The 13,647-nt window shown below is 38.6% G+C and overlaps 1 protein-coding gene across 4 annotated transcripts in view; it reads left to right on the forward strand.

Moving 5' to 3' along the window:
• Positions 1-13,647, forward strand: part of Nrp1 (neuropilin 1) — a 139,683-nt gene that overhangs the window by 52,305 nt on the left and 73,731 nt on the right. For all 4 annotated transcript variants that reach the window (XM_076832093.1, XM_076832095.1, XM_076832094.1 and 1 more), the window contains exons 3-4: positions 3,269-3,450; positions 10,682-10,909. In XM_076832093.1, coding sequence (XP_076688208.1) covers positions 3,269-3,450; positions 10,682-10,909 — 410 coding nt within the window. The remainder of the gene's footprint in view (positions 1-3,268; positions 3,451-10,681; positions 10,910-13,647) is intronic.

Consider the following 13,647-nt stretch of genomic DNA (forward strand, 5'->3'; position numbering starts at 1 on the left):
TTAGAAGGAAACTTTTATTCTTTGATCACTCTTATGGGAAACCTAACGTGTGATTATTATTAGGATTTAAAATATTTCAGCACCAGCATACACCTAGGTTTGGTGGGGGCGGGGAAGCAATGTGAGCAAAAGGCCACCTGTTTTGCCATCGCTGCTCCACAAGGGAAAAGCTTGAATGTAGAAGACTTAAGAAGTGGGAGGATGTCTAAGGGAGGAGGGTTGGTTACCTTCCAAACATTTTAACTACCCACATTCTATTCACTTCCCATGATAAGTGGGGAGCATCTTTCCTTGGATGGGGTCCATCTGTACTATGAGTAGGGACAGGAAGAGGCCCAGCTTCTAGACCCCTGCCTAGAAGGGTGATGATGGTTCTTTGGACCCAGGCAGGCACCTTTGTCACCCAGAGCATTCTCTTTCCAGAGCAGGATCCAAAATGGAAGGAGAACTCCCCAACTTTATAAGCCCTCCTGTAGCTCTTATGAAATAGATTCCTTGGATGCAGTTCCCGGGTCTCCTCCAGCAACTGGAGCAGGGCTGTTTCCAGTGAGTCAGACAGGTGCCTTCACTTTCACCTTGCAGGCCTCCATTGTCGCCTCTGGGGATCTTAATGTTGCAAGCAATGCGGTGTTTGCCACACTGGCAGCAGCAACAGAGCAATGTGCAGCCGGCTGGGGGATCGAAATTTGCAAACTCAGTATCCTGGGCCTCAGGCCAATGCAGGCTGGGTACGTTGCTGTGGTGACACGTTTAGTCTCTGGGGAGGGATGCTGGCACACCAGCTGCATTCTTGGCACTGCGTTTGCCAGTGAGAAACTTGTGGAGTGGAACTGGTATCAACTCCAGAGGGAGATGCAAGCTGCTTCCTTAACTTCTTTGGCAATACTATCCTTTGCAACTTGTGCGTAGTACACCCTCCTGAATATTTACAAGAACTACTATTCGTGATACTCTTTGGGGTCTGGTTGGATGATACTTTGAAGGCAAGTGCTAAAATGATAGCAGACTTCCAGTTTACAAATGTAACTATAGCATCCCTGAATAATTCAATTTCCTAAAATTGGCACCTAACTATGCAATGAATTATCTTTTGCTGGGAAGGGATTCTAATCCCCCCTCACTTTTAAAAATAGCTTTTTACTGTTGCCAAGAGGAGAGCCTAGTATTTACTATCAGAGGAGGATATGTGAATTAAAATACTCGCTTTTTTTCCCTCTTACATTTCATTGGCATTACATTCACCGAGCTTGCTAATACCTGAGAGAAAGAAATGCCCTTAGTTCTTCAGAATGCCTGACCCACCTCTCTTATTTGTGCCTGCAAGGCAACATGCACTAGGATTTGGCCACTTAGTATTCAGACCATGTCAAGATTCAAGTAAAAAGCCTATATTGCAAAGCTGGATGCACAGTTGCCAGACCAAACACAGTCAACAGTTCAAATCACAGTTAGATTATAAGAAAGCGTGGGGCAAAGCGTGCAGACCTATCTTGTCAATGAAGCAGTAGAGATAAAAGGAATTACTCTATAAATGCCAACTTGGGAGGCTTTAATGAATACAGAGATGGTGTTCTTTCCAGCTGCCCCCAGTTGACTGTAAAAGCTGGTTAAGATTTTGACCAGAAAGCTTTCTTCTTCTTCCTCCTCCTCCTCCTCCTCTTCCTCCCTCTCTTTCTTTGTCTTCTTTTAAATGCAAAACATCTAAGTATTGAGAAAGGAACAATTCCTCTGTGTATTCCCATAGTTTTGCAAATGGACAGCCATGTTAGCAGGCCAAGTGATTACTACTGGAAATATCAGATGTAATAGAGGAAATGCAGTTTAGACAATAATTCACATATGTTAATGCTTAGTTCCATCAATGTCAGCTTTATTTTCTTCTTGATATACACAAAGCTGGCACACAATTTTAACTGATGAGGTAATGTCATTTTTAATTTAGAAAGCCTTAAGCTGTCCACTCAAACCAGTGATATCATCTTTGCAGTTGTCTCCTGAGACTTTATGTAAATGTAAGTAATGTGTCCTGGGCAGTTTGAAAGAGATTGTTAAGGATGACATCGGTCATCATGAAGATTTCTCCCCACTTTGATTTCTTTCAAATTGCTAGATAAAGTTGATATGACTGCCATATTTTAGCCATTCCTGAAATTAATATATACCAGGATTTTTGAACCAAGGGAAACATAGAAATAAAATAAAGGTTTGAAGTGAATGGATTGTAATGTGTTCATGTTAGTTCTAGGAGACAAAAAATGGAAACAAATCAGATCCTCTGGCTCCTATGTGACTTGGCAAATAAAAAGAAAGAAAAGAGCAAGATACTAAGAAACAGATAACACCAAATAAACAAAAATCTCTTTATTTCCCTCAAGGACACTAGTGATGGTTTCTACCTTTTAAAGATAAATAAGTTGCAAGCATATCAGTTATCTCAGTGTAATCTTTAGAATAATATTTTATTGCCAGTCTATCATTTGTCTCTTCAGTGTATCATTATTAAACCAGATTTTTTTTAATCATATCACTTTGGTGATTTCAAGTGTGTCATATTTCCTTTTCAAATGCTATTTCTCGAATCATTCAGCCTGGTGAGTATAGACAAGGTTATTTTCCAGTTTTGAATAAATTTATTTTCTGTGAATAAATTATATTCTATGATCCACACATAGAGTGGGGAAAATAATCTGTGTTTGAACTATTGAATGTGGCCACTGAGAGAATTTTTTCTAAGAAGTCTGGAGTTAGACAGAATTGAGTCAAATAGTAAAGAATCTGTTTATTATTCCGTGGCCATATGTTTAGAGGGTCGCTCACAGAAATCAAAGTATTGTTCATGGAGAGCTCCAGCTAAGGAGACATTTTGAATTCATAAAAGAACTTCACAGTTTGAAAAGAATGCATAGCATTATGTATTGACACCCCACCACCATAGACAAAGGAACACAATTTAATAATAGAGAATTGTGCTCATGAGATTTTTCTTTTTCTTGTTAATTGGTTACTTTAACTGACATTGTCTGCAAGTATAATGGACACCATTATTCTTAATAGTTCTGTGTTGCCAGATGATGTATACAGACATGATGTAGTCCATTTTAATTATTTCATTTTGCTAGATATTTTTTCCTCCATGTAAAGCAGCAGAGAACGCAGAAAGCACTTTTTCTCTTGACAGACTGTGCTGCATAATGTTACTTTCTGAATTATTGAAATTAAAAGGGCATTTCTTGCCAACCTAATGTTTCCTTCCCTGTTTTTGTGCTAGGTATGACTATGTGGAAGTCATTGATGGAGAAAATGAAAATGGACGTCTATGGGGAAAGTTTTGTGGAAAGATTGCCCCTTCTCCTGTGGTGTCTTCAGGGCCATTTCTTTTTATCAAATTTGTCTCTGACTATGAGACCCACGGTGCAGGATTTTCCATACGTTATGAAATTTTCAAGAGAGGTGAGTGAGTAACTGACAGAACAAGTATGACTAAAAGATAATGTAACATTGATTTTACAAAAGACAAAGTCAAAAGAAAGATAGGGGCGATGCTGTTATTCTTTCCTAAAGAATATATTTGCTCCTTATAACATGTTGAAAAATGCATTAAATAAAACTACCCATTGTGTAGAGGAAGTTTGTTTAAAATTGAACAGAAGCATTTTAAGAATCAAAATCTCATTATTCTGATGTATTCACCAGTGTGTATAAGGAATACACTCCATAAAATTCTTTAAGAGTATTCTTTTTACTCTGAGAGTTTGATTTTTTTATGTGTGAAAAATATATTATTCCCTCTTATCTTAAAGCCATGTACATCTTGTTTCCTTTAATTTATTACAAAATTCAAAACTGGTAGTTCTCAGGAAGAACAAAACTGCCCACCAGCCTCATAGTTTCCATCACTACTTGGGGAGGGGATGTAGGAAGAAGCTTTCTACTCATGGGAGGATAGTTGGGTGAGGAACCTCTTATAGAAAACAAAAGAGCAATGTTTTCAGTGGCATTCCCCCAGGAATGAGATCTCAGTTACCCTCTCTATTACAAGCATTTACTTATCTTCTGTTGCAGTGGTGTATATTGGGTTGGAATAGAATCTGACTATTCATAAGCTCCCAGACTTGAGGTATTGTTAGTTAGCCTTCTGTTACTGTAACAAAATACCTGAAATAAATCAACTTTAAAAAGAGATTTCATTTGGCTTACAGTTTTCAAGGTTTTTGTCCATGGTTAAGTGACCCCAATTGCTTTTGGGCCTGTGGTGAGGCAGCACATCCTGGTGGCACAGCGCACAGCGGAACCAACTATTCACCTCTTGGCTGGGACATGAAAAAGAGAGAGGAAGGGTTGGGGTCCCATAATCCCCCAATGACTGGAAGACCTCGTATTAGGCCCCTGTCTTAATGTTTCCACACCTTTAATAGTACCAAACTGAGGACTAAACCTTTGTCATATGGACTTTTGGAGGACATTCCAAATCCAAACTATAGCAAGACAAGGTAACTTTATTTGAAAGTCACTGTAGATTCCTCTTCTGTATTAAGTTCAGCCTTTTGTATTCCATGCATTTTAAAGTTAGTGTTAATGTGTTGACAATCCAGGGATAGATGCCCAGGTTTTGAATATATTATACTGAAGTATAATAGGAAGTGCCAAAGTATAGTTGAAAGTTGGTTTGAACATCTCAGGTCCTCTGGGTCAGTATCAACTGAAAATAATGAAAAGTCGAGTCATTGGGAATTTGGGGGAATTTCTGATATTTGTTTCTGCCCACATAGAGACAGAACTTTCTTCAGAAATTTCCTTAGAACAAATGCCATTAGTACAAATGATAGTATACATATGACATCAGTGTAAACAGGTGTTTATAAATGTACATTTTTCTTGTGTTAAAAGCTGTTTGATTCATTACATGAATCATATTACACAGGTATGTATATGTACATACACATGCATGTCTACATCCTCTTGCCTTCTTGCCTGGAGCACTACCAAAGACAAAAGATTTCAGAAAGAGAGAGAGAGAGAGAGAGAGAGAGAGAGAGAGAGAGAGAGAGAGATATTTTTCAAAACCAATATCCCTGAAATTTGAAAAAATACCACTATTTCCAGAAACTCCTGATGACTCTACTTTTCTTTATTCTGCTCCCCAAGAATTCTTCACTTATGCTCCAGATGAACTCAGTTCCCTATACTCTTTAGTCTCAGATGACCATAATTTCACTGTCCAGCTGTCCAACAGCATCCTTGGGAATCAGAGCCTTCCTTTTTTTCTCTTCTGGACTCCCTACATCTAGCATGACTTTGAGTTCTTACTTTTTATCCAAATGTCTCAACAAATCACAGCTTCCTATCTGTCCCACTGCCATTAACCAAATAGGCACAGATTGTGGTTCTCCCATGTTACTGAGTGCTACACACAGCTTGTCAAACAGGCATCAAGTGCAGTCCTCAGAACACCTATAATGGGTCTCCATCGCCTGTTGGGTTAACACTCAGTTCCTGCTTGAGGCTGGATGCCAACTACACCTGCACTTGGACTTGTCCACCTGCAACTCTCCCAGATAGCCTGTCTTCCTGCTTCAGGACAAAGCACTGGTTAGTCCCAGCAGAACAGAGTGTGAATTTGAATTTTGCTGCTGGCTGTCTGTGTGAACGCACAGAGCCTTAGTTTCCTGATCTAAAAAAAATAAAAAAATAAAAAAAAAATAAACCCAAAACCAACAACAACAAAAAATGCCAAACAAATGAAATATGGAGACTATACCCAGCACAGGCTTATTGTGAAAATCAGATGAGAACATGGAAAATATGTGGCCAATGCCTGCCACTGACAACATGTTTGCTAAGCAATACTGTTAACAGTGATTATGGATAAAGATAGTGCCTTCAAAATACAGAGCCCTTGTTGTCGTCCAGTATAATCTTTCCCTTCTTAGGAATTTGACTCTGGTGTTTTTTTCTCAAGAATCTCTTTGTTATTAATCTGATTTTTAAAAAAAATATGCACTCAAGTTGTCATCTATGTTGTATACTATATACTATATACAGTATGTGGAATATTTTTGTATGTGTACAAGCATAGAATACACACACACTCCACTCACTAATATTTTCAAATTATTTCATATCATGTATGTTTTACTTCCCAACTAAATGTATACTACTTGAAAAATGCAAATAACACATATTTTTACTCACTACATACACGTAATTATATACTCTCTCTCTCTCTCTCTCTCTCCATATATATATATATATATATATATATATATATATATATATATATATATCATGAGTGTTTTATGCCCAGAAACTATTTAATAATATTGCAAAATCTGTAAATCTCTGTTCTTTTGAAAATATGCCTCTTCTTTCAGGGGGCCGCCATTTCAAGTTTCCTCAAAACATACAAATTATGCTAATCACAGTTTAATACAACCAGGAAATTGATCTTTTACCTGATGACCTTGAATTTTTCAAAATAATACAGTTTGAGATTTAGACCATTTCTAAATCCCTAGGGCTGCCTGTCTAGAGGCCCATCTTTCCCTGACAGTCAGCAAGGCCAGTCCCCACCTCTTAAACCATTCCTCCTGAATCATCCTAGAACACCTTAATTCTTCCCCAAAAGCCTTATAATTATCCCCATTCACCTAATGAAATTTCTCCAGGAAACCTAAGCCTCCCTACCTATCACTCTATCCCTGTCCTTCTCTTTGGACTGGGTCATCCAATCTGTGATGCTGGAAGAGGCTGAGCAGTTTCTGTGGGTCTCAGCGTGCAGGATGGGTGTCATTTGTTGAAAGCAGGATTGGCCACTTGATACACATTATACAATTAAGAGTCTATGTATTTAAGCTGGTTGCGACGGTGCATGCCTGTAATCTCAGCCACTAGGAAGGCTGAGGCAGGAGGATCACAAGTCTGAGGCCAGCATCAGCAATTCAGCAAAGCTTTAAGAAACTTGATGAGATCCTATTTCGAAATAAAAATAAAAAGGGCTGAGGATGTGTCTCAGTGGTTAAGTGCTCCTGGGTTGAATCCCTGATAACAAAACGACAACAACAACAAAACAAACAAACAAACAAACAAAAAACAGGAGTTGCCGCAGTCTGGCATGGTGCTGATAACGCCAAGGTTCGGGTTCGTTCCCTGTACGGGCCACCAAATGCTGCAGTCTGGCTGGGCACAATTCAGGAGCCACTTGTCAAAAGAAACTAACTTTATTTTTAGAACCACACACGCCAAACAAAACAGCTCCTCAGGAAAAAACCCTCAGAGCTCAACTGCCACCACCAGCTTCCCACAAGCCACTCCCTCAACCACCAGCCTCTCTACCTCCCACAATCCTCCTGCTCTTGAGGCCGACTGGCTGGGTTGCGTGGGCGGAGCCAAAAAAGTCCCCCAATGAGCAGCTCCGTGGCCTGAAAGGGCAGGGAAACAGCCCAATGAGCAGCTCCAATGAGCATCATCTCAGAGGAGCCAATCAGCTAGATGTTGCTGGGGCCGCGGTGAGCCAATCATCAGCTGGCAGTCTGAAAGTTTGCTGGGGCTCCTTCGGCTGTGGCTCTCAACAAGGAGTCTATATATTTAATAATAATTTCAAACTATTATTATTATCTGACCCCATCATCATTAACAACTTGTGGCTATCCAAGTACTCTTGATCTTACAAATAACATCAAAAGCATGGTGTCTGTCACTGGCTCCAGATGTGCACACGAGCAGCCCTCACAGCTGCAGCATACCTGCTCCTGCTGCACACAGGGCTGCTGGCCTCACTCTTGGGTACTCACTGCAGAATTCCTGAACCCGTTCCCTCCACCATCCTTTTTGGAGGAAGCACTTGTTCATCTGTGGCAGTAACTAAGATAAATATTAATATTGAAACAAAGTTTGATGTACAATGGAGAAAATATGAAACTACAGAATCTAAGTTAGAAGAGATTTTTTGTTTTTTCAAATCCAAAACCCAACTCTTACATTATACACAGAATCTGAGAACCAGAAAGATTAAGAGGCCACCTGAGGCTGCATAGCATGTTAGTGGTAAAGGCAAGGCTGGAACTCAGATCTCCTGACATTCAACTTGGTTCTCTTCCATTATCCCAAGAAATGTCCCCACACTGTATTAAGATAACTAGAAAACCTGGGATAGCTTTCAAAGGTATGTGATGTGACAAGGACCCAGTGGAAATGTTGAAATTCACTTAGTTTTGAAAGTATGCTCGTAGTTCCTGTCACTTTCTTTTCTTTTTTTAAGTCTTCATCCCACGTGAATGAGTTTATCTTTTTGAGAAGGAGGGAATTTTCTTTTTTAATACCTTAAAAAGTACCTTTATTCTCTGAACAGAAATGAAACAGTTCTGCTGTCCTCCTGTATTGTTTCTTACTTCTAAAGTGTTACACAGCAGAAAGCCTTCCTGAATAGTGGCTTTTGTCAGTCACATGTTTGGAGAGGCTGAAGAAGTGATTGATATGTCATTATTCCAAAAACACATTTTGCATTAAATGTGACTTGTAGTTCCCAGCATTTGTTATACAAATTGCATTAGAAGGTGAGGGAGACCATGGTAGGGTTCAGGATGTGGAATAAGAGATAGCTTCAAAACATTTAACTACTAACACCCTGACTAGGTATTCAACATTTAGAGACTAAAAAGATTCTCAAATGTTGTTTTTTATTATTAAAGTATGTAGATACCTTTGACAAATACTATACTGACAATATGAATGAGAAGGAGGGAATATTAATACTTGCATTAAACCTTGCTGTTTGCTTTGCCTTACAAGGCCAAGCCAACACATTTCCCCCAGAGAGAAGGATGGAGGTGTCCAGGGTCACTGTTACTGTATCTTGAAAGCGAAATTCTAAGGCATTCTCAATACCCTATAGATAGATAGATAGATAGATATATGTATGTATGTAGGGCGGATGGATGGGTGGAAGGATGGACCGATTGATTGACAGATATTCTTTGTGAATTAATGTAAGAACAGTGACTCAAACTGGCAAAGTCACTGTTATCTCAGGAGCCCCAGAGTAATTTAGAATGGATTTTTAAACCTTTACCTAGAACTGTCCTGGTAAAATGCAATACATTAATAACTTTTTAACCAGAATCAAACAGATAAGCATTTGAGGCCATCATGGTGAAGCATGGGCCAACAAGGTTTGGGAGTTATTTTGAACCAGTCAGACTTCTGCAGGCCAGGATTTCTGTACCCATACAGCAAATACCATTCTTCTGCCTCTCCAGTGCCATGGGTAGCTCATATGTGTGCAAGGAGAGAGGCACTGTTTTGTTTTCTCAGTACACTGTCAAAAGCACCGAGATGGAGATTCAGCTTACTGACCTGAGCCACTAAAATCAGAGATCTGTAAGTTTAAATGTAATCTGCCTTGATGCCTGGTAATTTACCACTGGTTGCTGGTCACTTAGAGAGGATATTTACTTAAGAGCAATCTCTATACACCACCTTACTTGGAGTTCAATCCTTGCATGCCATTGCAGGAGGCCCATCACTTCCACCTGTGAGCCATAGTGAGAGAACAGTGTAGGGGAAAAAAAATGTTGAATCAAATACCCCCAGGCTTGATCCTGAGATTCAAAAGGATTAAGTCATCTTTGATTCACAGTCTTCAGTGTAGCAACTTGAAAATCATGGCAGTGGTGGTAGTAATAAAAGGCAGAATGGATGTGCTCATGTTAGTGTAGGTAAGTGGTCTTTTGGAGGTGTGGTCAATTCTACCCTACTCAGTGCTAGATACCATGAATTGAAATTGGGCTCATTCATACAGTCATAAGGTCAACCTGTACTATGTATGAATGCCCTTGATCTTTTCAATTACAAGTCACCATAATTGGTAAAGTCTTCATAATATTGAAAGGTCATTAAAATTACATATTACAAATATGTACATACACACACATTATACACACACCTCCATTAACATGAAGTTTTAGAAAGGTATACTGTACTGTAGCTGATACTTTGGGGAAGGTTAGGATGTCGACATTGATATCAGGTGACTGACTTCCAGCACCGTGGCCTGTAATCACAGTTTATCGTGCCCTCACTAACAGCCACACGTTACCAGCACACCTGTGTCAACACCACTCAGAATGAGTCACTCGCCCTGGGTACATGTAAGAATTACCTTTCACATTTAGTTTGTCAAAGAGGCATAGGTCACATCTGGCAGAGTTACTGAGTCACTGGTGTAGGAATCTGAAACCCAAACTCCCTCTGCAGAATTCTCTCCCTCGCCTTTGTAAATGTTCTATTTCACCAATAAAGGGCTGTCAGCCTCAAGATTTAAAGATTTAAGCTTGAAGGGGCTATAATTATTTCTCTAGGGCTCTGTCGAGATTTCTGCAGCTTACTCATTCATTGTTCCCACATGATTTTATATTTGTCATTTTTTTTCCTCCTGCAACAGCAGAAGGCTTTAAATTGCTCCACATAAATGGAAAACTAAGGAGAACACAATAAATCTGAATCTGACTTGCCATACCTATCACTAATATGAAAAGGCTGAGTAATGCATGATTAGGAGAGTGATTATAATGGTGGGCTTTCATTAGAAAAATATTCTGTCTTTGCCCAGATTATTTCTCAGTGAAGTTATTTAAGTGGGATTTTCACTCTCTTCCTTTTTTTTTTTTCTCTCGTGTATTCATAGGTCCTGAATGTTCCCAGAACTACACAACATCTAGTGGAGTGATAAAGTCCCCTGGATTCCCTGAAAAATATCCAAATGGCCTTGAATGCACTTATATTATCTTCGCACCAAAGATGTCCGAGATTATCCTGGAATTTGAAAGCTTTGACCTAGAGCCTGACTCAAATCCTCCAGGGGGGATGTTCTGTCGCTATGACCGACTAGAAATCTGGGATGGATTCCCTGATGGTAAGAGCTAAGATCAGTACGAAGCATTTCCCAAAGAGGAAAGACCTGGGGGAAGGGTATGGGGATTCTTTTACAAGTGTCATGATACATGCATCTTTTTTTTTTTTTCCATAATAGCTCAAAAGGACAAGGGAAAACAAAGCAAAATGGCAGCTCTCCACTGAGCCAGAGATGAAGTATTTTATCTCAGAAAGACCTTAGTAATTATCTGTGCAAACCCTTCATTTTATAGATAAGGAAGCTGAGGCCATGAAGGATTATTCAAGGTCTTTAGAGCAGAGACCAACACATACATTTCCCAACTAAATCATTCTGCTCATTTCACTGTCCTGCCTACTGGTCATTAATTCATAAACTGTCAGAGGATGGGATCTTCAGAGAGCACTGAAATAAAACCACTTGTTTTACAAAAAAAACAGACTAAGAATCAGAGAAGTTAAATACAAATTTAAATTATTTTTAGACATTTAGGAAGAGAAAGAGATGATTTGGGCATTCCTCATTTAGATAGATTCCACACTTGCTATTTAAGGAATTTTCATCTTTGGCAATTTGAGTCACTACAATCTATCATTTATATTCTTTTCTCCTATCATCTGAATTATTTCCTACGTCTAAAAAATATTGATTAAACACCTGCACTGTATTAGGCCCACTGTTCTAGCCACTTGATAAGCAAAACAATCAAAGATGGCTGCCCTTGTGGAGTTCATATTCCTCCAGCGGGAGTCAGGCAATAAACAGTGCCCAGTACAAATAAAGTGATATGTGCATGGGATGTTAGAAGTGGACAAGTGGTATCACAAACCAAGAAGGAGAGAGGGGGGGAGAGGGAAGGAGAGAGATGTCACTGTCAAACACCAGGGTAGGAAGGAAGGCCAGAGGAAGGGAGAGAGATACAGGGATGTTTTTTTTTTTTTTTGTTTTTTTTTTTTTTTCATAATAGCTCAAAAGGACAAGGGAAGAACAAGCAGAATGAAAGGATGAGAAGTTAGGGGAGGAGAAAGTAAAGATTAAAACTTTAAATAGGGTGGTCAGATTAAGCCATATCAAGAAAGTAACACTTGAGCATTAAATATTTGAAGGACATAGGGGAAACTATCCATGTGGACATCTAATGAAAGTTTTTTTTTTTTTTTTTCCCCATTCAATCCTAGTGAATTGGAAGATTGAATGGCAAAAATACATACCCAAATTCTGAATGGAGGGAGGTAGCAGCAAATAATGTGTTGCAGCTGCATTGCTCTGGTTTAATATTAAGATTTCTCCAGTGCACACACACTACACAGATCAGAAAGGACAACTTGGAAGTTCTTAGTGGTCATTCACCTAGAGAATTATAACCATCTATGAAACAGAATTGGAGTTTATTCTCAAGTAGGAGGAAAAATTGTTAGAATAAGTTGTAAAAAAAAAAAAAAAAAAAAGAACAAATAGAGGGGCTGGAGTTGTAGCTAAGTGGTAGAGCACTTGCCTAGCATGTGTGAGGTACTTGGTTCAATTCTCAGCACCACATATAAATAAATAAATAAAAATAAAGGTCCATCAACAACTAAAAATTATATATATATATATATATATTTTTTTTAAAAATAGAGCAAGTAGAATGAGAAAGAGATTGTCTTGGTCTTTGAAATAACATTACAATTATAAGTAATTTTATTTGTAAATTGCATTAGAGAAAAACTGATTTTAGAGATGCCTTATATTCATTGGTGTAAATGGGTGAGTTAACCCTAGTTTAATATCTTCTTTGGTCTTTTATGTATAAATAGGTTTTTGATGATCTTAGCAATTACTTCATTAAGTAATGAGGTTTTTTTTCTAAACAGTACTGACTGATTTCCAAGTATGCAATATGATAATTAGGAAAACAATATTATAATAATGTTGTAACAATAGTTGGGACACTTAATAATGGGTTTATTTGTTCATAACCCAAGTTTGCAGCCTTCCTTTCTAGAACTTTCATTTAAATTGACATCTGAAGAGAAGGTCCAATCAACCAACTTATTTAGAATATTTTCAGAAAGAAGCACATTGTTATTAGTGTCAAGGGTTTTCCAAAGTAGTAATTTTCTGGCTCTAGAAAATCACTGAGTTGAAGCAAAGAACAATGAACAATAAGAATCATCAGCCTTGCAATTCACCCATGTTTTGAACTATGGTGTGTTTCTCACTTATTCCTGGGGAAACTGGCTTTGGACTATGAAAAAATGTCTGTATCTTTGTTACTGTTTACCTGGCCTCATCCAGCTACACCTGCATGACAGCTCTTTTTTTAGGCAAAATGAGAAATTGTCCTCCTGTGGTTTACGTGTCACTAGAAACATTTTGTCATAGTAGTTCAACACACACACTTCCTCTGCCAACAAAATTGCTGTTAGTCTTTGATATCTTTTCCAAAAACAACAAGCAGAAGGCGCTGAAGGCTTTTAACCATCAAGTGATTTTATGTTGCACTTTATCATAAACATTGAATTAAATGACTAAGTAATTGAAAGCTATCCATTGATTCAAATTGGCTTTGAAGAAAAACAGTTTACTCCAAAACTCAAAATTCAAGGCATGCATGTTGTCAATCACACATCTCCATCTATCTCTGTCTTTGAAACTCTATGGATTCTCAAGTAACTACTCTGGAGACATTGGTGGAAGTTTACATATGGTTTGAGCCAACAGTAGACATGCTGCCCTGGTGGACATTGCAGGAGCCTGTGCTGAATGTTGGAGCAAGA

The sequence above is a fragment of the Callospermophilus lateralis genome, chromosome 13, assembly GCF_048772815.1.
Source record: "Callospermophilus lateralis isolate mCalLat2 chromosome 13, mCalLat2.hap1, whole genome shotgun sequence".
NCBI classification, from domain to species: Eukaryota; Metazoa; Chordata; class Mammalia; order Rodentia; family Sciuridae; genus Callospermophilus; species Callospermophilus lateralis.